Consider the following 25352-nt stretch of genomic DNA (forward strand, 5'->3'; position numbering starts at 1 on the left):
ATTGCCAACCAAGACATGGCCCATGCCTCCCCATCGGGGTGCCTCATAGCACCTGCTCCCCACTGCAGCACTGGCCTCATTTCAGCAGCAAGCTCTGGCTGGAAGGGTGTAGGCAGGAATCCAGAACCTCAGCAGGGCCGTGCTGGGTCAGACCAGTGGTCCGTCTGGGCCAGTGTCCTGGCTCTGGCATGGCCAGGTGCTGTAGAGGGAATGAACAGAACGGGGCAGTTATCGAATGATCCATCCTGTCGCCAATGCCCAGCTTCTGGCAGTTGGAGGCTTAGGGACACCCAGGGCACGGGCTTGTGTCCCTGCCCATCCTGGCTAACAGCCATTGGTGGACTGTGTAATGAGGCTGGTTCTGGCAGGACCCAACGGAGAGTGCCAATTCAGGACAAACTACTCAAAGCAGGGCAGTTATAGCCCAGGGCTGGGGTTTCTGTGCCCACCAAGGCAAACCAAACCAGCCAAACAGAGCAGACTTTGGTCTCACCCCACTGACTAACCCCAAGTCGCACGAGCAATTCCCTTAGACACTCCAGTTTCCCAGTATCCCCACCAGGGCCACTCGTTATGGGGACAGATGGTTGTGAAAACCAATACCCCAGTAAAAGAAAAACAGTTCTCTCGATCCCAAAGGACCAAGCCCCAGACCCTGGTCAATACACAAATCAGATCTTACCCACAAATCAGATCGGCTGCTGCCGATCCTTTGGAGTCTAAAATCTAAAGGTTTGTTCATAAACGGAAAAGACAGAGACGAGAGCTAGAACGGGTTCAATGGAATCAATGACATCCAGTGACGGCCAAGTTCTTGGGTCAGGCTTGCAGCAGGGATGGAATAAACAACAGGTTCAAATCCAGTCTCTGGAGAACATCCCCAGCTGGGATGGGTCTTTCAGTCCTTGGGTCAAAGCTTCAGGGTAGCCAAGTCCCTCCAGAGGCCAGAAGCAGGACTGAAGACCAGCTGGAGGAGCTGCAGCAGCTTTTGAAAGTCTCTTGCCGTGTGGTCTCTGCTTTCTGTGTCCCAAGGACAAGCTGCCCATCCCATGGCCTGGAAACACCTCAGAGTTCGGTCCCTAGGCAGGTCCCTGCACGCCTGGCCGAGTCCCCAGGCGTGTCTGCCTTCTCTCACTGGGTCAGTTGTGTCGCTGATGGTCCTTAATGGGCCGTCCAGCAGGCTAGGCAGAGCTGACCCCAACGTGTCTGGGGTGTCCCCCAGAAGCAGAGCACAGGTTTGAAATACAGACAGGACAGAGCCAATATTCATAACTTTAACTACAAAATGATACACGCACACAGACAGCATCATCCTAACCAGCAAACCATCACCTTGTCTGAGACACCTTAGTTGACCCCCTTTATACAAGATTTAGTGCCACTACGGGACCTGGGTTGCAACGATGTTCTATATGGTCCCAGTTCAAGTCAATAACATCACCGACCCATCCTCCAGAACTGATCTAGTTGGTTTTTTGAACCCAGTTACACTTTTGGCCTTCGCACCCCCTGGCCTGGAGACTGTGGCACCCTCCGCAGACTGGCTGGGCGGGCGGTGTGCGAAGAAGCACTGCCTTGTGTTTGTTTAAACCTGCTGCCTATAATGTCATTGGGTGACCCATGGTTGGAGTGTTTTGGGAAGGAGTAAATAACATGTCCTTATTTACCTTCTCCACACCAGTCATGATTTTATAGACCTCGATAATATCCCCCCTTAGTCGTCTCTTCCAAGCTGAAAAGTCCCAATCTTGATTAATCTCTCGTCATATGGAAGCTGTTCTATACCCCTAATAATTTTTGTTGCCCTTTTCTGAGCCTTTTCCAATTCCAATATATCTTTTTTGAGATGGGGCGACCACATCTGCATGCAGTATTCAAGATGTGGGCGCACCATGGGTTTATATAGGGGCAATATGATATTTTCTGTCGTATTATCTGTCGCTTTCCTAATGATTCCCAACATTCTGTTCACTTTTTTGGCTGCCGCTGCCTACTGAGTGGATGATTTCAGAGAAGTCTCCACAAGGATTCCGAGGACTCTCAGACTTGACAGAGCCCTGGTTGGGATGATTTAGTTGGGGTTGGTCCTGCTTTGAGCAGGGGGTTGGACTAGATGACTGTCATGGAGTCCCTTGGCGATGCTCAGGAACTGCTCCCCATGAAGCCAGTCAGGACTCTGGGGCAGTCTCCTCTCTGGGAGCAGCCTGTCTGCAGGACACACAGCTCACCCGGCTTCCCCCTTCCTGGGTCTGACCTCGGAGCATTCAGCCTCCTCTGCCCCTCTGTGCGCTTCCCACAGCGAGTCCACTCAGGCAGGGTCCTGGGGCAGCCATAAGGTCCTGCCCCCCAACTCCGCAGTCAGCCGTGACTCTCAGCCAGCCAGTAAAACCAAGGTTATTAGACGACAGGAACATGGTCTAACACAGAGCTTGTAGGTGCAGAGAACAGGACCCCTCAGCTGGGTCCATTATGGGGGGCAGTGAGCCAGACAACCACGTCTGCCCTTCACTCCATGTCCCAGCCAGCCCCAAACTGAAACTCTCTCCAGCCCCTCCTCCTCTGGGCTTTGTCCCTTTCCCAGGCCAGGAGGTCACCGGATTCCTTTGTTCTCCAACCCTTTAGCTCTCACCTTGCAGGGGGGAAGGGCCCAGGCCATCAGTTGCCAGGAAACAGGGTGTCGGCCATTCTCTGTGTCCAGAACCCTGCACACACCTGCCCTCTAGGGCTCTGCAACGATCATACACCCTTATCCCACCCCCTAGATACTTAAGAACTGCACAGGGGAAACTGAGGCACCCCCCACACTATTCAGAGGAAACATTAAGAACAGTCCCACTTCGTCACAATGACCTCCTGAGGTCTCTTCTAGCCCTGATATTCTAGGATTCTATGAGATCTCTCTCGAGTGGTCCCAGCTCATTTTGACCCCATCATTTCATATGGGGGTTGCTGGGTTCTGACCTTCCCTGCTGTGGGGGCACCCTGGGATGGGGTGTGGGGGGATCCGAGATGCCCTGCCCTGGAGGCACCCCGGGGTGGGGGCTGGAGGCATGCCATGGGCTGCCTTCCCCACCTGCAGGCAAGAACAGTGCTCTGTGTGCCCTAACTAGCGAGCCTTGTTGGCAGGACTTTCTGGGCCAGGCGTTCGTGGCGCTGGGCGAAGTGATCGGATCCCAGCGGAGCCGCTTGGAGAGACCCCTCACGTGAGCCTCCCTTCACCTGCTCCTGGGGGCTCCATGCGGGGGGAGGGCCTGGGGCTGCAGTTCCTATACCTCCACATAGTGCCCCCCAGCCAGCCAGTCCCCCCGTCCCCCACATACTGCCCCCAGCCAGCCAGCCAGTCCTCCCATCCCCCACATACTGCCCCCAGCCAGCCAGCCAGTCCCCCCGTCCCCCACATACTGCCCCGCAGCCAGCCAGCCAGTCCTCCCATCCCCCACATACTGCCCCCAGCCAGCCAGCCAGTCCTCCCATCCCCCACATACTGCCCCCAGCCAGCCAGCCAGTCCCCCCGTCCCCCACATACTGCCCCCAGCCAGCCAGCCAGTCCCCCCGTCCCCCACATACTGACCCCAGCCAGCCAGTCCCCCCGTCCCCCACATACTGCCCCCAGCCAGCCAGCCAGTCCTCCCATCCCCCACATACTGCCCCCCAGCCAGCCAGCCAGTCCTCCCATCCCCCACATACTGCCCCCAGCCAGCCAGCCAGTCCTCCCATCCCCCACATACTGCCCCCAGCCAGCCAGCCAGTCCTCCCATCCCCCACATACTGCCCCCCAGCCAGCCAGTCCTCCCATCCCCAACATACTGACCCCCAGCCAGCCAGCCAGTCCTCCCATCCCCCACATACTGCCCCCAGCCAGCCAGCCAGTCCTCCCGTCCCCCACATACTGCCCCCCAGCCAGCAAGTCCCCCTGTCCCCCACATACTGACCCCCAGCCAGTCCCCCCCATCACCCACATACTGCCCCGCAGCCAGCCAGTCCCCCCGTCCCCCACATACTGCCCCCAGCCAGTCCTCCCATCCCCCACATACTGCCCCCAGCCAGTCAGCCAGTCCTCCCATCCCCCACATACTGCCCCCCAGCCAGCCAGTCCCCCCGTCCCCCACATACTGCCCCCCAGCCAGCCAGTCCCCCCGTCCCCCACATACTGCCCCCAGCCAGCCAGCCAGTCCTCCCATCCCCCGCATACTGCCCCCCAGCCAGCCAGTCCCCCCGTCCCCCACATACAGCCCCCCAGCCAGCCAGCCAGTCCTCCCATCCCCCACATACTGCCCCCAGCCAGCCAGTCCCCCCGTCCCCCACATACTGCCCCCAGCCAGCCAGCCAGTCCTCCCATCCCCCACATACTGCCCCCAGCCAGCCAGTCCCCCCGTCCCCCACATACTGCCCCCCAGCCAGTCCCCCCGTCCCCCACATACTGCCCCCAGCCAGCCAGTCCCCCCGTCCCCCACATACTGCCCCCAGCCAGCCAGCCAGTCCTCCCATCCCCCACATACTGCCCCCCAGCCAGCCAGTCCTCCCATCCCCCACATACTGACCCCCAGCCAGCCAGCCAGTCCTCCCATCCCCCACATACTGCCCCCAGCCAGCCAGCCAGTCCTCCCGTCCCCCACATACTGCCCCCCAGCCAGCCAGTCCCCCCGTCCCCCACATACTGCCCCCCAGCCAGCCAGCCAGTCCTCCCATCCCCCACATACTGCCCCCCAGCCAGCCAGTCCCCCCGTCCCCCACATACTGCCCCCAGCCAGCCAGCCAGTCCTCCCATCCCCCACATACTGCCCCCCAGCCAGCAAGTCCCCCTGTCCCCCACATACTGACCCCCAGCCAGTCCCCCCCATCACCCACATACTGCCCCGCAGCCAGCCAGTCCCCCCGTCCCCCACATACTGCCCCCAGCCAGTCCTCCCATCCCCCACATACTGCCCCCAGCCAGCCAGCCAGTCCTCCCATCCCCCACATACTGCCCCGCAGCCAGCCAGCCAGTCCCCCCGTCCCCCACATACTGCCCCGCAGCCAGCCAGTCCCCCCGTCCCCCACATACTGCCCCCAGCCAGTCCCCCCCGTCACCCACATACTGCCCCGCAGCCAGCCAGTCCCCCCGTCCCCCACATACTGCCCCCAGCCAGCCAGCCAGTCCCCCCGTCCCCCACATACTGCCCCCAGCCAGCCAGCCAGTCCTCCCATCCCCCACATACTGCCCCCAGCCAGCCAGCCAGTCCTCCCATCCCCCACATACTGCCCCCCAGCCAGCCAGTCCCCCCGTCCCCCACATACTGCCCCCAGCCAGCCAGCCAGTCCTCCCATCCCCCACATACTGCCCCCCAGCCAGCCAGTCCCCCCATCCCCCACATACTGCCCCCAGCCAGCCAGCCAGTCCTCCCATCCCCCACATACTGCCCCCCAGCCAGCCAGTCCCCCCGTCCCCCACATACTGCCCCCAGCCAGCCAGCCAGTCCTCCCATCCCCCACATACTGCCCCCCAGCCAGCCAGTCCCCCCGTCCCCCACATACTGCCCCCAGCCAGCCAGCCAGTCCTCCCATCCCCCACATACTGCCCCCCAGCCAGCAAGTCCCCCCGTCCCCCACATACTGACCCCCAGCCAGTCCCCCCCATCACCCACATACTGCCCCGCAGCCAGCCAGTCCCCCCGTCCCCCACATACTGCCCCCAGCCAGCCAGCCAGTCCTCCCATCCCCCACATACTGCCCCCCAGCCAGCAAGTCCCCCTGTCCCCCACATACTGACCCCCAGCCAGTCCCCCCCATCACCCACATACTGTCCCCAGTCAGCCAGTCCCCCCATCCCCCACATACTGCCCCCAGCCAGCCAGCCAGTCCCCCCGTCCCCTACATACTGCCCCCCAGCCAGCCAGTCCCCCTGTCCCCCACATATTGCCCCCAGCCAGCGAGTCCCCCTGTCCCCCACATACTGCCCCCAGCCAGCCACCCAGTACCCCCGTCCCCCACATACTGCCCCCCAGCCAGCAAGTCCCCCACATACTGACCCCCAGCAAGTCCCCCCCATCACCCACATACTGCCCCGCAGCCAGCCAGTCCCCCCATCCCCCACATACTGCCCCCCAGCCAGCAAGTCCCCCACATACTGACCCCCAGCAAGTCCCCCCCATCACCCACATACTGCCCCCCAGCCAGCAAGTCCCCCTGTCCCCCACATACTGCCCCGCAGCCAGCCAGTCCCCCCGTCCCCCACATACTGCCCCCAGCCAGCCAGCCAGTCCTCCCATCCCCCACATACTGCCCCCCAGCCAGCAAGTCCCCCTGTCCCCCACATACTGACCCCCAGCCAGTCCCCCCCATCACCCACATACTGCCCCGCAGCCAGCCAGTCCCCCCGTCCCCCACATACTGCCCCCAGCCAGCCAGCCAGTCCTCCCATCCCCCACATACTGCCCCCCAGCCAGCAAGTCCCCCTGTCCCCCACATACTGACCCCCAGCCAGTCCCCCCCGTCACCCACATACTGCCCCCAGTCAGCCAGTCCCCCCATCCCCCACATACTGCCCCCAGCCAGCCAGCCAGTCCCCCCGTCCCCTACATACTGCCCCCCAGCCAGCCAGTCCCCCTGTCCCCCACATATTGCCCCCAGCCAGCGAGTCCCCCTGTCCCCCACATACTGCCCCCAGCCAGCCACCCAGTACCCCCGTCCCCCACATACTGCCCCCCAGCCAGCCAGTCTCCCCGTCCCCCACATACTGCCCCCAGCCAGCCAGTCCCCCCGTCCCTCCCATACTGACCCCCAGCCAGCCAGCCAGTTCCCCCGTCCCCCACATACTGCCCCCAGCCAGCCAGTCCCCTCCATCCCCTACATACTGCCCTCAGCCAGCCAGTCCCCCCGTTCCCCACAAACTGATCCCCAGCCAGCCAGCCAGTTCCCCCGTCCTCCACATACTGCCCCGAGCCAGCCAGTTCCCCCATCCCCTACATACTGACCCCCAGCCAGCCAGTCCCCCCATCTCCCACATACTGACCCAAGCCAGCCAGTGCCCCCGTCCCCCACATACTGCCCCCAGCCAGCCAGCCAGCCAGTGCTCCCATCCCCCACATACTGCCCCCAGCCAGCCAGCCAGCCAGTGCCCCCATCCCCCACATACTGCCCCGAGCCAGCCAGTTCCCCCATCCCCTACATACTGACCCCCAGCCAGCCAGTCCCCCCATCTCCCACATACTGACCCAAGCCAGCCGGTGCCCCCATCCCCCACATACTGCCCCCAGCCAGCCAGTCCCTGCCCGCCACATACTTCTCCCCTAGAGCCAGCCAGGCCCTGCCCTGGAGCCAGGTCAGAGCCCGTGTCCCCCAGAGGGGAAAGGCCCCTGAGCCCGCCAGGCCCATGCCAGGGTGCACATGGGGGGCTGGGGCTGGGCAGGCCTTTCGTGGAGCCTGGAGCAGCAGGGCCAGCCGCACTCAGACACAGGTCCAGGAAGGGAGTGAGACAACTTCTTCAGGGGGTAGCTGGGGGAGGCTGGGCTGAGGGGGGACCCCCAACAACGTCCCGCAGCCCCAGGGACCATCCTGCCCTGCCCCCAAGGCTCCTGGCCCTGCCTGCTGGCAGAAAGGTGGCTTGGAGGGGCAGCCAGTCCCCATGGGCTCAGTTCCCTGTGGGGGCGCAGCTCCCTGAGGGAAGGGGTCCCCGCGGCCGGCAGAGCACGTGCTCTCCCTCCTGAGGGCAGTGGGGATGTGCCAAGCAAACCCGCCCTGAAATCTGCAGGTCCTGGCGCAGGGGGCCGTGACCCGGCTCAGGCTCAGGCCCTGGTGCCCAGGGGAGGGGTGTACAAGCCACACACAGTGCAAGGAGCTGCGCAGTCTGGCTCTGCCGAGCCTGGCCGGGGGCGGCCAGCCACACTCCAGCTTCTCCCAGGGACAGTGTGGCTGGGGAGTGCCCAGCGTAGAGGGCCAGGGAGACACCAGCGCCCCCTGCCTGCTGCCCCACATGAGCCATGGCTCCCGCTGCAGCCAGCAGCCTGCCTAGCAGTGCGGGCGAGCGACGGCAGGGCCCTGGGCTCCGAGGTCAGCGATTCCTCAGCACCACCATCTTCCCAGCCAGCCAGCGTCCCACCCGCCACCCACCACACCTGTCGCTGAGTCAGCTCCCCGCCCCCAGCCAGCGCCCTGCCCCGCCCCCCACAGCACCCCATGCTGGGAGCCCCCCACATCCGGTGCCTGCCCTGCCCCCCCCAGCGCCCCCTGCTGGGAGCCCCCCACATCTGGTGCCTGCCCTGCACCCCCTGCTGGGAGCCCCCCCCACAGCACCCCCTGCTGGGAGCCCCCCCACATCCGGTGCCTGCCCTGCCCCCCCCAGCACCCCCTGCTGGGAGCTTTCCCTGCCCCGCCATCACCCTGCCCTGCCCCCACAGTGCCCCCTGCTGGGAGAGTGCTCTGCTCTGGCCATTGGCTTGGGCCCTTCAGTGGGCTGAAATGGGGCAGACAGGACGTGGCGGGGAGAGCAGCCAAACCCCTTGCAGCCACGCCCTGGGCTGCCTGCCGTCCACTCCTGCCGGCCTAACGGGGTGTTTCTTGTCCCAGGGGGGTCCCAGGGAAGAAGTGTGGGACCATCCTGCTGTCGGCTGAGGAGCTCAGCAACTGCCGGGTGAGTGCGTCTCTGCTGGCCTGGCCACGCTGCCCACGCTCCGGGCTGGCTGCGGGACCCACGGGACGCTGAGGGGCGCTGGTGGCAGGGGAGAGCTGAGGCATGTGTACCTGGGGGGCTGTGCTGGGGGGGCCGAAGGGGTGTGCGTGTGGAGAAGGCATGGGGCTGGGTGGGGCACCGCTCTCCCCAGGTCAGTGGGCTGGCCCAGGTCCGGTAGGGCCTGCCCTACAGGCTCTGAACGAGCCGCCTGCCCGCGTCGGCAGCTGCCCCTCGCCACCCACCCCCTGCCGGGATCCTGACCCCTGCCTTGACGGAGTCCGTTTCTTTCAGGACATTGTCACCATGCAGCTCTGCGCCAACAAGCTGGACAAGAAGGACTTCTTCGGGAAATCCGACCCCTTCCTTGTCTTCTACCGCAGCAATGAGGACGGCACGTACGTTTGGGGCCGTGTGACGCCCCACTCTGCATGGGCGGGCGCCCAGCGGGGGGCAGCTGGGGTGGGCTCCTGCCTGCTAGTGCCTGCCCTCAGCCCCACTTCTCTGATGCCGCCTCCAGGTTCACAATTTGCCACAAGACAGAAGTGGTGAAAAACACACTCAACCCGGTGTGGCAGCCATTCTCCATCCCCGTGCGAGCCTTGTGCAACGGGGACTATGACAGGTCAGGAGCTAGACACGTGTCCTGCGATGGGGGGGGCGGGGGCTGCAAGCACAGAGCCAGAGCGAGCAAATCCCAGACACGCAAACTCCCTGGCCCAGCAGGCCCTGTGGGGAGGGGCAGCTCTCTGAGCCAGTCCTGTGGGGGGCAGGAGGGGCAGCTCTCTGGCATGGCTTGGCCTGGGGGAGGAGGGGAGCGGGGAGTAGGGCCAAAGCGGGGGAGGAGATGGGGAAGTGGGGCCCCAGGGGCAGGGATGGGGGAGTGGGGCCCCAGCGGGGTGGCAGGGATGAGGGAGTGGGGCCCTGGGGGTGAGGTCAGGGGAGTGGATCCCTGGTGGAGGCAGGGATGGGGGAGCAGGGCCCCAGCAGAGGAGTGGGGGAGGGGATGCAGGAGCGGGGGCCCGGGAGTGGTGACGGGGGAGTGGGGGCCCAGTGGGGGCGGGGATGGGGGAGCAGGGCCCCAGCAGGGGAACGGGGACGGGGATGGGGGAGCGGGGCCCCAGCAGGGAACGGGGGCGGGGATGGGGGAGCGTGGGGTGCCAGGCCCCGTGGGGCTCTCCGGGCCCATCCTGGGTGCTTGCTAACCTGCTACCCGCACTTGTATTTCAGGACGGTGAAGATAGACGTGTACGACTGGGACCGGGATGGAAGGTGGGATCAGGCTGCTAGCATGTCCCCAGTGCCCGCCCCCACCCCGTCCAGCCACGGCCTGGCCTTAGGCCTGATCCCTGGGCCTGCCCTGGCCAGAACCCCCTCCCCCTCGCTCTCCCTGGGCTCACCCTGGGCTGTATCCATGCCACTGCTCTCCTGGCCACGCTCTGGGGCCCAGGGAGCCAGTCCCTGAGTCTGTCCAGAGCCAGCGGGAGCAGCCCTTGGCCTGGCTGGGTTCCTGCCCCTACCTGCTGGGCCCCACCTCTCCGCCCTGCTGGGGCTGCCTGCTGGAAGGCTCCTGTCTCTGGGCCCCAGGGCTGCCCCTTCTCTCGTCCTCCAGCCACCCCCTTTCTGCCCTGCCTGTGAGGGAGCAAGGGCTAGTGGGCACTGGGCTGGGAGCCAGGACTCCTGGGTTCTATCCCAGTCCTGGGAGTGGAATGGGGTCTAGTGGGTTGGATCAGGGGGGTGGGGCTGGGAGCCAGGACTCCTGGGTTCTCTCCCTGTGAATGGCGACAAACCCCCGGAGCTAAAGGGATGAGCTGAAAGCTACACAGCTCTTAGCTAAGGCTGGAGCAGACTCATTAATCTCCAAGTGGTCTCAGCGCCACAAGATGGGACAGCACCACACCCAGCAGCTGTGTGGGCTCTCCTGGTCCTGGGAGGGGAGTGGGCTCTAGCGGTTAGAGCGGGGTGCTGGGATCCAGGACTCCTGGGTTCTATCTCTGGTTCTGGGAGGGGAGTGGGATTGAGAGGTCGGAGCAGGGGGCTGTCTCGCAGGCTCTGCCCCTGGTGTGCCAGGTTATAGTGGCCGAGGCCCCCCACGCCCTCTCCCTCCACGACAGGCTGAGTGAGTATCTGTGCTGCCCACTGACACCTGCCTTGTGCTCTCTGGCCCACAGCCACGATTTCATCGGGGAGTTTGCCACAAGCTACCGGGAGCTTTCCCGCGCTCAGAGCCAGTTCACTGTCTATGAGGTGAGGCCTGCTGCTGCCCAGCTCTCCTGGTTCCCCCCATGCCTGGCTCAGCCCCACTGGGGCTGGGGGCCTGGGCCAGCTCTGGGGCATGGAGTTGTTCTCCCAGTGGGCAGCTCTGGGCTGGCGGGCGTTTGCCGGTTCGGGTGGCTTTCGCGGGGGCCTCATTCTTGTGGAGTTTGCTGCAGGGTTAGAATCCAGGCGAGATTCTGGGCTCAGGAATTTAACTCACAGAGTATGATGGCCGGGGTGGGGGGGTGCTGGTGGCCAGGGGGGCTGTCAGGAACTGCCAGGGGGACTGGCAGCCGGAGGGGGGGCTGTCAGGAACAGCCAGGGGAGGTGCTGATGTTGGGGTTCCTGAACTGTTCCTCTGCTTCCATCAGGTGTTAAATCCAAAGAAGAAATGCAAGAAGAAGAAATACATCAACTCCGGAACGGTGTGTGAAACCTGCCGGGGCCCCTGAGGGAATGTGCCCCCACCCCGCCACGACCAGGCAGAGCCCCCGGCTCCCTCTTTGCCCCCTGCCCCCTTGGTGATGCACCCCACGGCTCCCTTCCTTCAGCTCCGACTAGCCCTGCGCCTGCCCTGCAGCCTCAGTCTGTCCTGGGGGGGGACAGAAGAGGGGTTTCTCCAGCTCTGTCTCCCTGCGGAGTGGGGCAGGATTTCTTTGGGGGGGGGGTCTCTGGGGAGACAGAGGGTATTTGGGGGGTCTCTATGTGGAGGGGCAGAGGTCTGTTGGGGGGGGGTCTGTCCTGGGGAGAGCGGGGCTGTTGTGGGGTGTCTCTGGTTGGGGTCTCTGACATTCTGTTTCCAATAAGTGTCTCTAGATATCTCTCTAGGGGCCTGTCTCTGGGGAGAGGGGGCCCTGTCTTGGGGGGTTTGACTCTGGGGAGAGGGGGACCCTGCCTCAGGGGTCTGACCCTGGGAGGGCCTGTCTCAGTGGGGTCTGACTCTGGGGGGACCTGTCTTGGGGGGCCTGTGTCACTGAGTGTGGGGGAGTCAGGGCCCTGCACCCCCACTTCCTGCGATTCACCGTGACTCTCAGCCAGGCAGTAGAACAGGTTTATTAGCCGACAGGAACACAGTCCCAAACAGAGCTTGTAGGTACAGAGAACAGGACCCCTCAGTCAGGTCCCTCTTGGGGGGCAGAGGGGAGCCCAGACCTGGGTTCTCCCCAGCCAACTGCAAATTGAAACCCCCTCCAGCAGCCTCACCCAGCCGCCCCCTGCCCCTCCTCCAGCCTTTGTCCGGTTTCCCGGGCAGAAGGTGTCACCTGGCCCCGACCCCCTCCTGGCTCAGGTTACCTGCTTAGGTATCTCCCCGCAGTGAAGTCACCCCCTGACATCCCACCACCATCTCGTACCAATGCAGACAGTAACCAGTAAAAGTGCCACGCAGCATTCCCGGGTAACACTCCCTACTCCCTCACAGCCTGGCTCTGGGGAGAGGGGGGCCCAGTCGCAGGGGTCTGACTCTGGGTGGGCCTATCTCAGGGGGGTCTGACTCTGGGGAGAGTGGGGGCCTGTCTTGGGAGGGGGTCTGTCTCTGGGGAGAAGGGGGGGTCTGTCTGTGGGGGGGGCCCTGTCTCGGGGGTCTTTCTGGGGGACCTGTCTCGGTGGTCTGTGTCTGTGGGGGGGGGGGTCTGTCTTGGGGGTCTGTCAGTGGGGAGGGGAGGACCTGTCTCGGGGGTCTCTGACGTTCTGTCTCCGGCAGGTGACCCTTCTTTCCTTCGCCGTGGAGTCCGAGTTCACCTTTGTGGATTACATCCGAGGCGGGTGAGCGGGTGCCCAGGGACCCCCCCGGCATGGCCCCCCAGGCAGTTCTGTTCAAACCTCTGCACTCCTCAGCCCCTTTGGGGTTTGTTCCTCACCCTGCGCCCCCCCTTCCACATGGGCTGCATCTGCCCACCCTGCCCCCATGACCCTGGCCCAGCCTCCCGCGCGAAGACCCAAGGGAGTCGTGCACCCCATGCTGGCAGCAGCCCCTGGGCCGGGGAGACAGGCCCTGGCCTCTGAGGGGGCAGGGGACAGCGGGAGGTGGGAAGAGCTGGTGGAGAGCAGGAGAGGGAACCGATGCTGCTGGTGTTGCGGGGAGAGGTGGCAGGGGTCTGCAGGGGCTGGGAAGGGGAGGCTGGTGTGAGGGGAGTTTGGGGGAGCAGGTTTGGGGGATGGGAGGGTGGTGGGGTGGGGGGAGGGGATCTGGGAATGTGTTCGGGGGCTGGGGAAGCAGGGCAGGGGGAGGGGAGCTGGGAATGCATCGTTGGGGGGCTGGGGGAGCAGGGTGGGGTGAGGGGAGCTGGGAACGCGTCGTTGGGGGGCTGGGGGAGTGCTCTCTCACTCTCCTCTCCTGCCCCCGCAGGACACAGCTGAATTTCACGGTCGCCATCGATTTCACGGCCTCCAACGGTGAGTGCCCCTTGCACGGGCTGGGCCCAGGTGCCTCCCACGGGAACCAAGGGACAGCTCAGCCCTGGGTCCTTCCTCAAGCTCCTTCCTCCTCCACCCGTCTCACGGCAAGGGCCTGGGGGTCCTGCCTCCAGGGAGCTGCTCTCCAGTCCATTCTCGCCCCAGTCCCAGCTACCCGCCTCCCAGACTCTGGGGGTCTGCCACAGGGTTTCCTCAAACGGGGATCAGAGGGGCAAGGTGATGGGGTGTCACGGAGTCCCCGGGCGATGCTCTGGAACTGCTCCCCATGAAGCCAGGCAGGACTCTGGGGAAGTCTCCTCTCTGGGAGCAGCCTGTCTGCAGGACACACAGCTCACCCGGCTTCCACCTTCCTGGGTCTGACCTCGGAGCCTTCAGCCTCCTCTGCCCCTCCGTGCACTTCCCACAGCGAGTCCGCTCAGGCGGGGTCTTGGGGAAGCCAGAGGGTCCTGCTCCCCAACTCCGCAGTCAGACGGGACTCTCAGCCAGCCAGTAAAACAGAGGTTTATTAGACGACAGGAACATGGTCTAAAACAGAGCTTGTAGGTGCAGAGAACAGGACCCATCAGTCAGGTCCGTCTTGGGGGGCAGGGAGGCTAGAGCCCCCTCTGGCCTCCCTCCATTTCCCCAGCCAGCTCCAAACTGAAACTCTCCCGCCCCTCCTCTGGCCTTTGTCTCTTTCCCAGGCCAGGAGGCCACCTGATCTCTTTGTTTTCCAACCCCTTCAGTTGGCCCCTTTGCAGAGGAGGGGCCCAGGCCATCAGTCGCCAGGGGACAGGGTGTCGGCCATTCTCTGTGCAGACACCATCACACTGGCCCTCTAGGGCTCTGCCACAATCACACCCCCTTATCCCACCACCTAGAGACTTAAGAAATGCCATGGGGAAACTGAGGCACCCACACAGTATTCAGAGAAAACATTAAGAACATTCCCACTTCGTCACATGGGGGTCCTGGGAAGAGGGGCCTGGGGAGGATATGGGGGCAGAGGGCAGGGTGGGCAGAGGGACCCTGTGGGAGGCAGGGATGGGAGGGGCCTGAAGAAGATGGGGGGAGGGAGGAGCCCGGGGTGGATTGGGTAGGAGCGAGGGGCCCAGGGCGGATGGGGCAGGCCAGGGACCGGGGAGCACAGCTCAGGCTGAGGTGGGTGCTGTGTGTGCCCGGCAGGGGTCCCGTCGCAGCCCACCTCCCTGCACTACATGAGCCCATACCAGCTGAGCGCCTATGCCATGGCACTGAAGGCCGTCGGCGAGATCATCCAGGACTACGACAGCGACAAGCTCTTCCCCGCGTACGGCTTTGGTGCCAAGGTCCCACCCGACGGCAGCATTTCCCATCAGTTCCCCCTGGTAGGAGGCAGTGCCAGGGCCTCTGCCAGCCCCACACCAGCCCAGGGCTGGGGCGCTCCGCAGGGCCCCCAGGGCCAGGTGGGATGGGAGGTGACTCCCAGCAGTGGTGTTGCCCTGGGTCCTGACTGCTGCTCCCACCATGCAGGCCGAGCCGGGAGGAGATGGGGCAGCATGGGGCATTTTGGAATGGGATAGGGCAGCACGCAGGAGGGCAGGCTCCAGGGAACCCCGCTAGGCCTTCAAGCTCTGCGCCGGCCCTGGGAGTGGTCTGGCGATCCCATGGGTCTGTCCTGGCTGATCCGCTGGCTGCAGGCTCCTGTGGGGAGAGCCCTCTGGGTGCAGAGCTCTGGAGAGGGCCCAGCCCTATGGCTGTCTCCGGCGCGTGCACACCCAGGGCCTTGCCCCAGCGCTGAGCCCAGCCTTCCCAACTTTCTCCCCTGCTAGAACAGCGACGTGGAGAACCCGAGCTGTGTGGGGATCGATGGCGTCCTGGAGTCCTACTTCCAGAGCCTGCGCACGGTGCAGCTGTACGGGCCCACCAACTTTGCCCCTGTCATCAACCAGGTGGCCCGGTGAGTGGGGCAGAGGCTGGGCCACGGGCACACAGGGAGGGTGCCCTCCTGTGCCCCAGAGCCCTGCAGCCCGGCGCTGGCTGCAGGGGGTGGGGTGGAGGCTCCGGCTCAGAGCTTGGGGCCCGGCACTGGCTGCGGGGAAGGGGGGCCACTCAGAGCTTGGGGCCCAGCAGCTGTGGGCTAGGCCAGGAAGCAGCAGGCATGGCCAGGCCTGAGAGCTGAGCTCCAGGGCTGGGCTGGGCAGGCCTTTGAGGAGCCATGGGCTCTGTGGGGCTGTGGCTGGGCACCCTGAGGGGCAGCCAGGCGGCGCAGCCGCCAGCATGGCCCCCAGGAGCCACGCCTGGCTGGCGGAAAAAGGGGGAAGTTCTAGCAAACTGCCCCGTGGGGGGCAGAGTGGGGCTGGCACGAGTCCCCTGCCTCTGCATTGTGCCCCAGCTCGGCTGCCCAGGTGACAGACGGATCTCAGTACTACATCCTGCTCATCGTCACTGATGGCGTCATCTCCGACATGCTCCAGACCAAGGAGGCCATCGTCAACGTGAGTGGGGTGGGCGGGGGCAGTGCGGGGGGGGGGGAGCCCGGTCCCGCTGCAGGCAAGGGAGCCCACGTAGGGGAACCGGGCTGGAGCCAGCATCTGGTGGTTTGACTCAGCGCCCTCCCACGGGCCTGGGTCTCCCAAGCTCAGCGCTGCCCAGGGTGGCAGAGTCTCGTTCACGTGAGGCTGATCTGACCTGGTCCCCCCTCACCCGATCCCTATACAGTATCACCCCCCAGGCGGCTCCTGTGTGCTATTGCCCCCACCCCCATTCCCTCCCCCTGGGCGGCTCCTGCATGCTATCCCCCCCCAGCCCGGCCACTCCCCATTCCCTCCCCCCTGGGCAGCTCCTGCATGCTATTCCCGCCCTGGCTCCCCGCGCGCTTTCCCCCACCCCATTCCCTCCCCCCCAGCTGTCCCTGCGCGCTATTTCCACCGGCCATCCCCCTGCACGCTATTATCCCCCCACCCCCATTCCCTCCCCCTGGGCGGCTCCTGTGTGCTATTCCCGCCCACCCCTAGCCGTTCCCCGCTTGCTATCCCCCCCCCCGTGCACTATTTCCGCCTGCCCCCATCTGCACCCTGCACGCTATTCCCCCCGCCCTCCGCACACTATTCCTTCCCCCGGCAGTCCCCCTTGTGCTATTCCCCCCTTAGCCCAATCCCTGCGTGCTATTCCCCCACCTTCGCACCGCCAGCTCTGGGGTGAGGCTAGTGCCGCAGCTCTGGGGCCAGGCTGACTTGGCCTGAGGGCTCCATTCCCTGGGCAGCAAGGCCATGGAGTGAAGGGATACTGGCTGGGATACCCGCGCTTTACCTGTGCCATCTGAGCTCTGTGTCAGCCCTGGGAACTGCAGGGGGCCCAGGCTGGCGAGGCATGGAGGAGCCATGGTTCTCAGGCCCCAGGCTGACAGTAACTCTCTCCTTTGCCCTGCAGGCCTCTGCCCTGCCCATGTCCATCATCATCGTGGGAGTGGGCCCGGCGGAGTTTGATGGTAAGTTCGGTGGCCAGGGCCATTGTGGGTGTGCAGTTCTGACCATCTGAAACCGAGTCCCTGGGCGATGCTCTGGAACTGCTCCCCATGAAGCCAGGCAGGACTCTGGGGAAGTCTCCTTTCTGGGAGCAACCTGTCTGCAGGACACACAGCTCACCTGGCTTCCACCTTCCTGGGTCTGACCTCGGAGCATTCAGCATCCTCTGCCCCTCCGTGCGCTTCCCACAGCCAGTCCGCTCAGGCGGGGTCTTGGGGAAGCCAGAGGGTCCTGCCCCCCAACTCCGCAGTCAGACATGACTCTCAGCCAGCCAGTAAAACAGAGGTTTATTAGACGACAGGAACATGGTCTAAAACAGAGTTTGCAGGTGTAGAGAACCGGACCCCTCAGCTGGGTCCATTTTGGGGGGCAGTGAGCCAGACAACCACATCTGCCCTTCACTCCATATCTCCAGCCAGACCCAAACTGAAACTCTCTCCAGCCCCTCCTCCTCTGGGCTTTGTTCATTTCCCCGGGCCAGGAGGTCACCTGACTCTTTTGTTCTCCAACCCTTTAGCTCTCACTTTGCAGGGGGGAAGGGCCAGGCCATCAGTTGCCAGGAAACGGGGTGTCAGCCATCCTCTGTGTCCAGACCCCTGCACACACCTGCCCTCTAGGGCTCTGCAAGGATCATACACCCTTATCCCACCCCCTAGATACTTAAGAACTGCATAGGGGAAACTGAGGCACCCCCACACTATTCAGCGGAAACATTAAGAACAGTCCCATTTCATCACATTTCTCCCCCCTTCGAGATCAAACTGAGCAGGGTCACTTTAGCTGGTGACCTGGGGAAGTTCGAAACCACCAACGTTCCTATGGATGCCCCAGCATCTCTCCCATTCCTTGGTAGGAGTTACACCAGGCCCTTCCAGTTTCACGCCCTCCCTTAGGTCGGGGGTGGTCGATAGCACTCGCAGGCCGCATGTGGGAAGGTTTATGCGGCCTGTGCCCTTTGGCCACCCCAAAGTCCCAGGGGGTCAAACTGGGATTGGGTCTTCTCCCCAACAAGCTGGCCAAACACAGCCACTTGGTTATAGGACTGTTTAACTTTCTTAACAGCTTTCACTCCATCTGAGACCTTCTCAAAGCTATCCACACTGGGTCTTTCAACAGAAAAGTCAGTGGATCCATTCACAACAGATTTCAGAATAACAGCCGTGTCCAATGAAGTGAGCTGTAGCTCACGAAAGCTTATGCTCAAATAAATTGGTTAGTCTCTAAGGTGCCACAAGTACTCCTTTTCTATTCACAACAGAAAATTTCTGGCCGTTAGGAACTGAAACTTTCTTGATTAAATCACTTTCACACCCTTCAGTTGCAGTAAACTGCTTGCAAAGACTCCATGAGGATTCCTTTCCCTGGGGCTTTTCTATGCAACAATTCACCCCTCCCAGAAATTCTGCTCTTACCCTCTTTACCTAGGGCTTGCTCTAGAGGAACACTTTTCTGAGCAACAACAGACTCTTTCTGGGTCTCCCTTACATCCAGAATTACCTTTGGCCCATCCGGTGGATTCCTACACAATCCCCTTTCAGGCAAACTTATAGACTTCCTGGATAACAGGTCAGAAGCATTCTCCTTCCCTTTGCCACACACAAGCTCAGGAATCTTTTCCTTCTTGCTACAGGTTTCCACACCCTCAGTAGGTAACACAATCACATCACCTTCATGCTCTCCTTGTGCCCTGGCTAGGATCTCACCCTGATTAGACAGAGTTGCTACACCCTTTCCCAGCCACAAACTAGCAACAGGCAAAATACAAGCACCAGAATTGTCTGGTCTCTGGGATTTTACATAGACACTAACTGGATGCGACCTAGTTACAGGGCCATTCTCCCGAGCAGACACAAACTTAGGGCCATTCCCTTCCTGGGCTTTAGCTGAATCCAGAACCAACTCTGAGACAACTGCACGACCCTCAACCATCACAGGCTGAAAGGCCCCTGCTGTCTGCTCCACAGACCAAGAAGAGCCGGACACACTTTCTCCTTTCCCAGACACACAGCTTGGGATCTCATTCCCCTTGTCCCAGCACACAAGGCTGGTCACAGACAACTGCTTGGAGATCAGGGTAGCTCCCTCCATAGGCAAGTCAATACCCCTGACAGACACATTTCCTTCCCTGTCCCAATTCTCCACCCAGCTAACAGGTAAGGTCCAGGGACACTCATCTTCCACTCTCCTCGCCTTCCCATCCTGCTGACTAGACACAGCGATCAGCTCACAAGGCTGCCTAGGCTCATCCAAACTTTCCTTACCCAGCACCTTGCCACTCCCAAAAGATAACCTGCCCCCTGTGTCTCCCCCCCCCCCTCGGGTCTCAGCTCCCACTGTGCTCAGCGCTGCCCTTGCTGTCCCAGTGGGGGCAGGCAGTGAGCTCCCTGCTTTCCTCAGTGCATCAGAGCCAGTGTGAGCCCCCTCTCCGGTGTGCAAGGGGGCGGGGAGCATCTCTCTGTCCCACCCAGCCCCAGGGGTCTGGTTACAGGCAGGCAGGTAGCCTGAGCCTAGCAGCTCCTCCCTGCTGCCAGCCAGGTCATCTGCATTTTCACTGACCATTTCCCTCTCTGCCGATTGGTTCCCTGGATTCAAATTCAAAACCCTCAGCAGTTACAGGAGCAGGGCCTGGATCCTGTCCCAAAGAGACACAGTCACCCCACAACAGGGTCTCGCAGCTGGTATCCTGGAGCACCCCAACAGCCAGCCAGCCAGCCCGACCCCTCCTGTGTCTGCACAGGGATGTGGGCCATAGGCAGGGCGAGGGGCTTCATCCCTGGGACCCTCACCCAGCTCACACAACCCCTCAGCATCTGAGACTGCACCACCCAGGGCCTGACACCAGTTCTCTCTGTCCCAGGATCTCGCCACCCCAGGAATGTCTCCCCATTGACCATCACCTTCCGCTCCCACTGGGGATCCGAGGGACCTGACCCCAGGAAACTCCACACAGACATATAGGTTGGGGTCAGGAGTGGGAGCTTGTCCACATCCCCAACCATCTGACTGACGGAGTCCATGGCCTTGGGACCCAGCAAGGGAGCTAGACACCAGGGCTTTTCCGCGGGGTCACCTTGGTTCAAATCTCCAGCCTGCTCAAAGGCAGTGAGGTGGCATCCACAGCCCCCCCCCTCCTTAACCAGGGGCAGCAATTTAGTCTCGAGGTTCCCTACGGAACTGGCACCCCAGGGTCTATCCCCACTCACCCCGGGGAGGTCCCCTAGGTCTCTCCGCCCCACCACCGCCAGTTCATGCTGCTGCTGCTTCTGCAGCTCTTTCTCGGGCTCTCACTGTCTCTGAAAGTCCTCTTGCTCTCTCAGACTCAGCTCCAGTCCCATCTGTCTCTGATTCCCCCGATGGGAAACCCGATTGTGAACACCCTCGTCTGGTCGGGGACAGGAGTCTTGGGAGTGCCTGGCTCCCACTCCAGCTGCTCCCAGATCCTGCTATAGCCCCAGTTGGGGTCAGGAATCTGTTCCTTAGAGCGGTCATCCTCCTCCAGCTGCACGATTAACTGTGCCTTGGTGAACTTTCCAATGTGTAACCCTCTCTTTCTGCACAGGGTTACAATGTCCTTCTTCAGCAGACGGTGACAGGCCATCACTCAGCTCTTCCCAGGTTGCTATGGACTCACAGGCCTGTGTGCTCTCAGCTTCCCACAGTCTCCAGGGAGAACCCCTAGCGTGCCAGCCCTTCTCGAGGTCACCACCTCTTTGCCAGGGTCGAGCTGCAGACTCCTCCGCCCCTGGGACTGCTCACTGCAATCCCCCAGGGGACCCTATTCCTGCAAAAGTCCTTCTCGCTGCTCACACACTCCCAGGGGTTAACCACCCCCTGAAACTGTCTCTCTCTGAATCTTCAGCACGCCTGGTCCCCGTCAATCCCCCTTCGTTTTACTGCTTCCCAGTCACTTACTGCAGGAAGCGCCGTCCAGGGAGTGCAATAGATCCCACCTCTGCCACCAGTTGTTACGGAGTCCCTGGGCGATGCTCTGGAACTGCTCCCCATGAAGCCAGGCAGGACTCTGGGGAAGTATCCTTTCTGGGAGCAGCCTGTCTGCAGGACACACAGCTCACCTGGCTTCCACCTTCCTGGGTCTGACCTCGGAGCATTCAGCATCCTCTGCCCCTCTGTGCGCTTCCCACAGCGAGTCCGCCCAGGCGGGGTCCTGGGGAAGCCAGAGGGTCCTGCCCCCCAACTCCACAGTCAGACGTGACTCTCAGCCAGCCAGTAAAACAGAGGTTTATTAGACAACAGGAACATGGTCTAAAACAGAGTTTGCAGGTGCAGAGAACAGGACCCCTCAGCTGGGTCCATTTTGGGGGGCAGTGAGCTAGACAACCATGTCTGCCCTTCACTCCATGTCCTAGCCAGCCCCAAAATGAAACTCCTTCCAGCCCCTCCTCCTCCTCTGGGCTTTGTCCCTTTTCCAGGCCAGGAGGTCACCTGATTCCTTTGTTCTCCAACCCTTTAGCTCTCACCTTGCAGGGGGGAAGGGCCCAGGCCACCAGTTGCCAGGAAACAGGGTGTTGGCCATTCTCTGTGTCCAGACCCCTGCACACACCTGCCCTCTAGGGCTCTGCAAGGATCATACACCCCTATCCCACCACCTAGATACTTAAGAACTGCATAGGGGAAACTGAGGCACCCCCACACTATTCAGAGGAACCATTAAGAACAGTCCCACTTCGTCACAGCATCCAGCACTAGCCATGGCTCAAGGCTGCTCACAGGGCACTGGCTCAGCTGGGCAGGTCTCCTCTGATGGGTGGGGGGTCGGAGTCCGAGGGCACTGTAGGGGTGTGGGGGGGGTGTCGGAGTCCGAGGGCGCTGCAGGGGTGGGGGTGTTGGAGTCTGAGGTTGCTGTGGGGGGGATGTGTCAGAGTCCGAGTGCGCTGTAGGGCGGTGGGGGTGTCAGAGTCTGAGGGTGCTGCAGGGTGTTTGGAGTCCAGGGGTGCTGCGGGGGTGGGGGAGTCAGAGTCCGAGGGCACTGCGGGGGGGCACTATGTGTCTGCTGTGAGGGCAGGAAAAGCTGGCAGCAGGGCCAGATGCACAGAGTACCCGGGGAGGTGGGGGAGGCAGTACCCGCACGTCACAGCACTGGGGTAGCCCAGCCCAGCCCCATGGGGACGGGTGTGGAGGGGGAGGCATGAGAGGCTGGTGGGGGGATGCGATGGTGACAGCTTGTAAATGTTGACTGGAGTCCCCATCCCCAGCCATGGAAGAACTGGATGGAGATGATGTGCGGGTCTCCTCCAGGGGGCGCTATGCAGAGCGGGACATCGTGCAGGTAACTCGTGCCCACCCCCAGCACCCCCTGGGCTGCCCCCGACCCAGCATGGCCCTCAGGACGGCACAGTAGAGAGGGGCACAAGGGCTGGGGAAGGACCTCGGGCCCCTCGGCATGCATGCAGCCCCCGTCTCCGACCCTCACACAGTGCCCTCGGCCTGCGATGGGGCAGGAGGGCGGCACCTGCTGTATTGTCTCTCCCTCGAGCCAAGGTGTGATGTCGCTTACCTGAGAACGTGGCCCAGGACTGAGGGCATGGCTCCGGAGCTCCCACTCCCTAGGCCAGTCCCCTGGGAGGGAGCCCTGCACTGCCCTGTCCCTTGGGGGCCCAGCACTACCCCCCTGTTGGCTGCAGCGGGGTGCTCGGGGCCCAGCACTGCCTGTCTCGTGTTGCAGTTCGTGCCGTTCCGGGATTACGTGGATCGCTCCGGGAACCAGGTGCTGAGCATGGCGCGCCTGGCCAAGGACGTGCTGGCCGAGATCCCCGAGCAGCTGCTCTCCTACATGAAGAGTCACGACATCAAGCCCCGCCCTACCGACCCACAGTAGCTCCTCCTGTGTGCCGCCCAAGCCAGACACCGCTGCTCCTGCCGGGCCTGAGACCGCACCCCTCCAGCACGCATCCACCGGAGCCGGGCTGGCTGTCGCCCCCTGGATGCAGCCCCCGGAGGCTGGCTCCGCCCCGCGGGGCTGGGACTGCGCCTCCGTCGGCCAGGAGGGCAGCTGCCCCACGAACGGCCCTTCCCGTGGCTGGGCTCCCTTCCCTGCCAGCTGCAGGCAGCCCAGGGGCCTGGGAGCACGGTGGGGTCAGAGGTGTTCAGCAGTGTCTCGTCAGCCCCCCAGCCCAGTAAGGGGCGCGGAGCCCTGCTCTGTCCAGACGCTGACAATAAAGCTTTATAGGCGCCCTGGTGCCCCGTGCCTGTGTTGTGCTGGGGCTCGGGGCAGCCTTGGCTCAGGCCCCGCAGGCTTGTTCTCCTGCCAGCCCCCACACTGCTCCCTGCTGACACGGCAGCGTCAGGCTAGTGCCCCCAGCTGGGACTCAGGGCTTCCTCCTGGGTCCTTGCCCAGGCCATGGCAGTGTCCCCGGCAGAGCCAGGCCTGGGCCTGAGATGGCAGTGGGGTGTGAGAGCTGCCCGCACCCGGTCCCAGGGCCCTGCCACGTGCCAGTGGCTGCTGTTCCTCAGGCACCTGCTGATCATGGGCAGCAGGCTCCATGCTGCATGGCTCGGCCAGTGGTTGCCCCCCTCCGAACCTGTCTGGGGCTCCCACCCACCATCTCCCCTAGGGACCGTGGGTGAGGGCACAGGGCGACTGGGCCACCAGCTCCTTCACGCCGAGCACTCGCCCAGGAAATCCCTGGCTCAATGGTTGCCAAGGACTGGCCAAATCGAGCCCCAGACACCCCCCTGCCCCAGGCTCTTCAGCCTGAGCCGGGCATAGGGACAAGCTGGGGGCAGGGCTAATGGGGCCTTGGGCACGTGCCAGGGAGCCAGCCCATGATTTGTGAGCACACCCTAGCCGAGGCCATTTCTTCAAACAGACCCTGCAGCTTTTGGGGGTGGGTGCCAGTCCCTATTCCGATCAATCAGGGCAACTCTGCCAGCCTCGGCTGGGCTCTGTGGACCCTGCTGGGGAGCCCAGCTCTGTTCAGGGCAGATCATGGCAGGCAGCTATGGAGCTGGCCTGCCCTCCTGCTCTGGATGGGCCAAGCAGCTGCCCCAGTTACAGCGACTGCCGCATCCCCCCCGCCACACACACTTGAGTGCAAACACTCCCAGGTGACAGGCGGGGCATGCCGTGATGGTGCGGTAGGGGGCAGGGAAGGGCCACGACACAGTACCACCGCTGCCCCTGGGGGGTTCTGTGCTGCCGTGCCATGAGGCATTATGTGGCTGGCACAGCCTACAGCTAAGGAAGTAATTTAGCAGTAAAGGGTTTAGTGATTTACCCGTAGCAGGTCAGTGCAGGCTGCATCCTAGCCAGTCCCTGGTCACCAGTACAGCTTGGTGAGACTTCTGCCAGCCAAGAGCAATGTCCCTTGTGTTAACTTCTCTCTAAACGAGCATTGAGGGCCGTTCACCAGCGTGGGCATGTGTGGCCAAAGCACCTCTGCACGCCCAGCAACCTGTTAGCTATGCTGCAAACCCACGCAGGCTCACCCCACCTGAAAGATCGTGGCCAGTCCTGGGACACAGAGCACTCAGGGCCAAGACAGCACCAGCCCAGGCCTGTGGCAGCAGCCCCTCCAGATCTCACTGCTCAACTGTAGGTGGGGAGCATCCGGAACCACCTGCCTTCACAGACCCCTGAAGCCCAGCTGCGCCCTGCAGGAAGCACTGATACCCTGGGTGGGCTCTGGCACTGCAGCATGGAGGGAGCTGCTCTGGGCCCACCTCCATCCTCCCCTCTCCCCCAACTCCCAGGTCACCTTTGCACAGATGTAGACAAACACCAGAGTCTAGGAACGGGCCTGTTCTTGCTCTGCTCCTCATCGTAATCGGAGTTGAGCTGCTGGCTTTAGGGTCTCCGATATGGCTTTACTCCTGGGTGCCTCACAGCTCTGGGGGCTGGAGGGGCGGGGGAGTCTATTATAGATGAAGCATGCTGCTAGCAGGCCTGCCTCTCTGCTAAGCCTTGAATGCATTTCATGTTATGGCTATGCCTGAGATCAGGCCCCACTGTGCTGGGCTCTGCACAGCCCCCAGCCTCCCCTCCCCCTGACAGAACTCAGGCGTCATTATACCACCTAAAAAGAAAAGGAGTACTTGTGGCACCTTAGAGACTAACCAATTTATTTGAGCATGAGCTTTCGTGAGCTACAGCTCACTTCATCGGATGCATACCGTGGGGGTGCCACAAGTACTCCTTTTCTTTTTGCGAATACAGACTAACACGGCTGTTACTCTGAAACCTGTCATTATACCACCTGCTGCACAGACCCCCACCCCCCAAGATCAGGGCCCCACAGTGCAAACCAGACCTGTACAGCATCCTGCCCGCCCAGCAGAGATCAGGGCCCCACTGTGCCGGGCATGGGACAGACCCCCACCCCACCAGAAAGCATCACAAGATGAACATTGATAGTCAAGCTTGGCTCCGAAGAGCTCAGCATCTAGATAGACAGGGGGTGGGAGGGGCAGGGACTTGCCCAAGGCCACCCAGCAGCAGAGCCAGGAATCTCAGTGGAGGGCTCCACCCACTGCCTCTTGCACTCAATTCCCGGGGCCAGGGCCATTGGGAGGGGGTTCGTTTTTGGGGGTGGGGG

The 25352-nt window shown here is 62.8% G+C and overlaps 1 protein-coding gene across 1 annotated transcript in view; it reads left to right on the forward strand.

Moving 5' to 3' along the window:
* CPNE9 (copine family member 9) overlaps positions 1-22636 on the forward strand; it is a 46876-nt gene extending 24240 nt beyond the window's left edge. Inside the window, exons 7-21 of the mRNA XM_077821630.1 lie at positions 3127-3203; positions 8545-8608; positions 8939-9042; positions 9165-9269; positions 9875-9916; positions 10816-10891; positions 11272-11325; positions 12603-12664; positions 13248-13294; positions 14480-14661; positions 15106-15233; positions 15669-15771; positions 16706-16763; positions 22014-22087; positions 22484-22636. Of these exons, the coding sequence (XP_077677756.1) occupies positions 3127-3203; positions 8545-8608; positions 8939-9042; positions 9165-9269; positions 9875-9916; positions 10816-10891; positions 11272-11325; positions 12603-12664; positions 13248-13294; positions 14480-14661; positions 15106-15233; positions 15669-15771; positions 16706-16763; positions 22014-22087; positions 22484-22636 (1329 nt within the window). The remainder of the gene's footprint in view (positions 1-3126; positions 3204-8544; positions 8609-8938; positions 9043-9164; positions 9270-9874; positions 9917-10815; positions 10892-11271; positions 11326-12602; positions 12665-13247; positions 13295-14479; positions 14662-15105; positions 15234-15668; positions 15772-16705; positions 16764-22013; positions 22088-22483) is intronic.
* Positions 22637-25352: the final 2716 nt, after the last annotated feature.

This window comes from Eretmochelys imbricata, chromosome 7 (assembly GCF_965152235.1).
Source record: "Eretmochelys imbricata isolate rEreImb1 chromosome 7, rEreImb1.hap1, whole genome shotgun sequence".
In the NCBI taxonomy this organism is placed as follows: domain Eukaryota; kingdom Metazoa; phylum Chordata; order Testudines; family Cheloniidae; genus Eretmochelys; species Eretmochelys imbricata.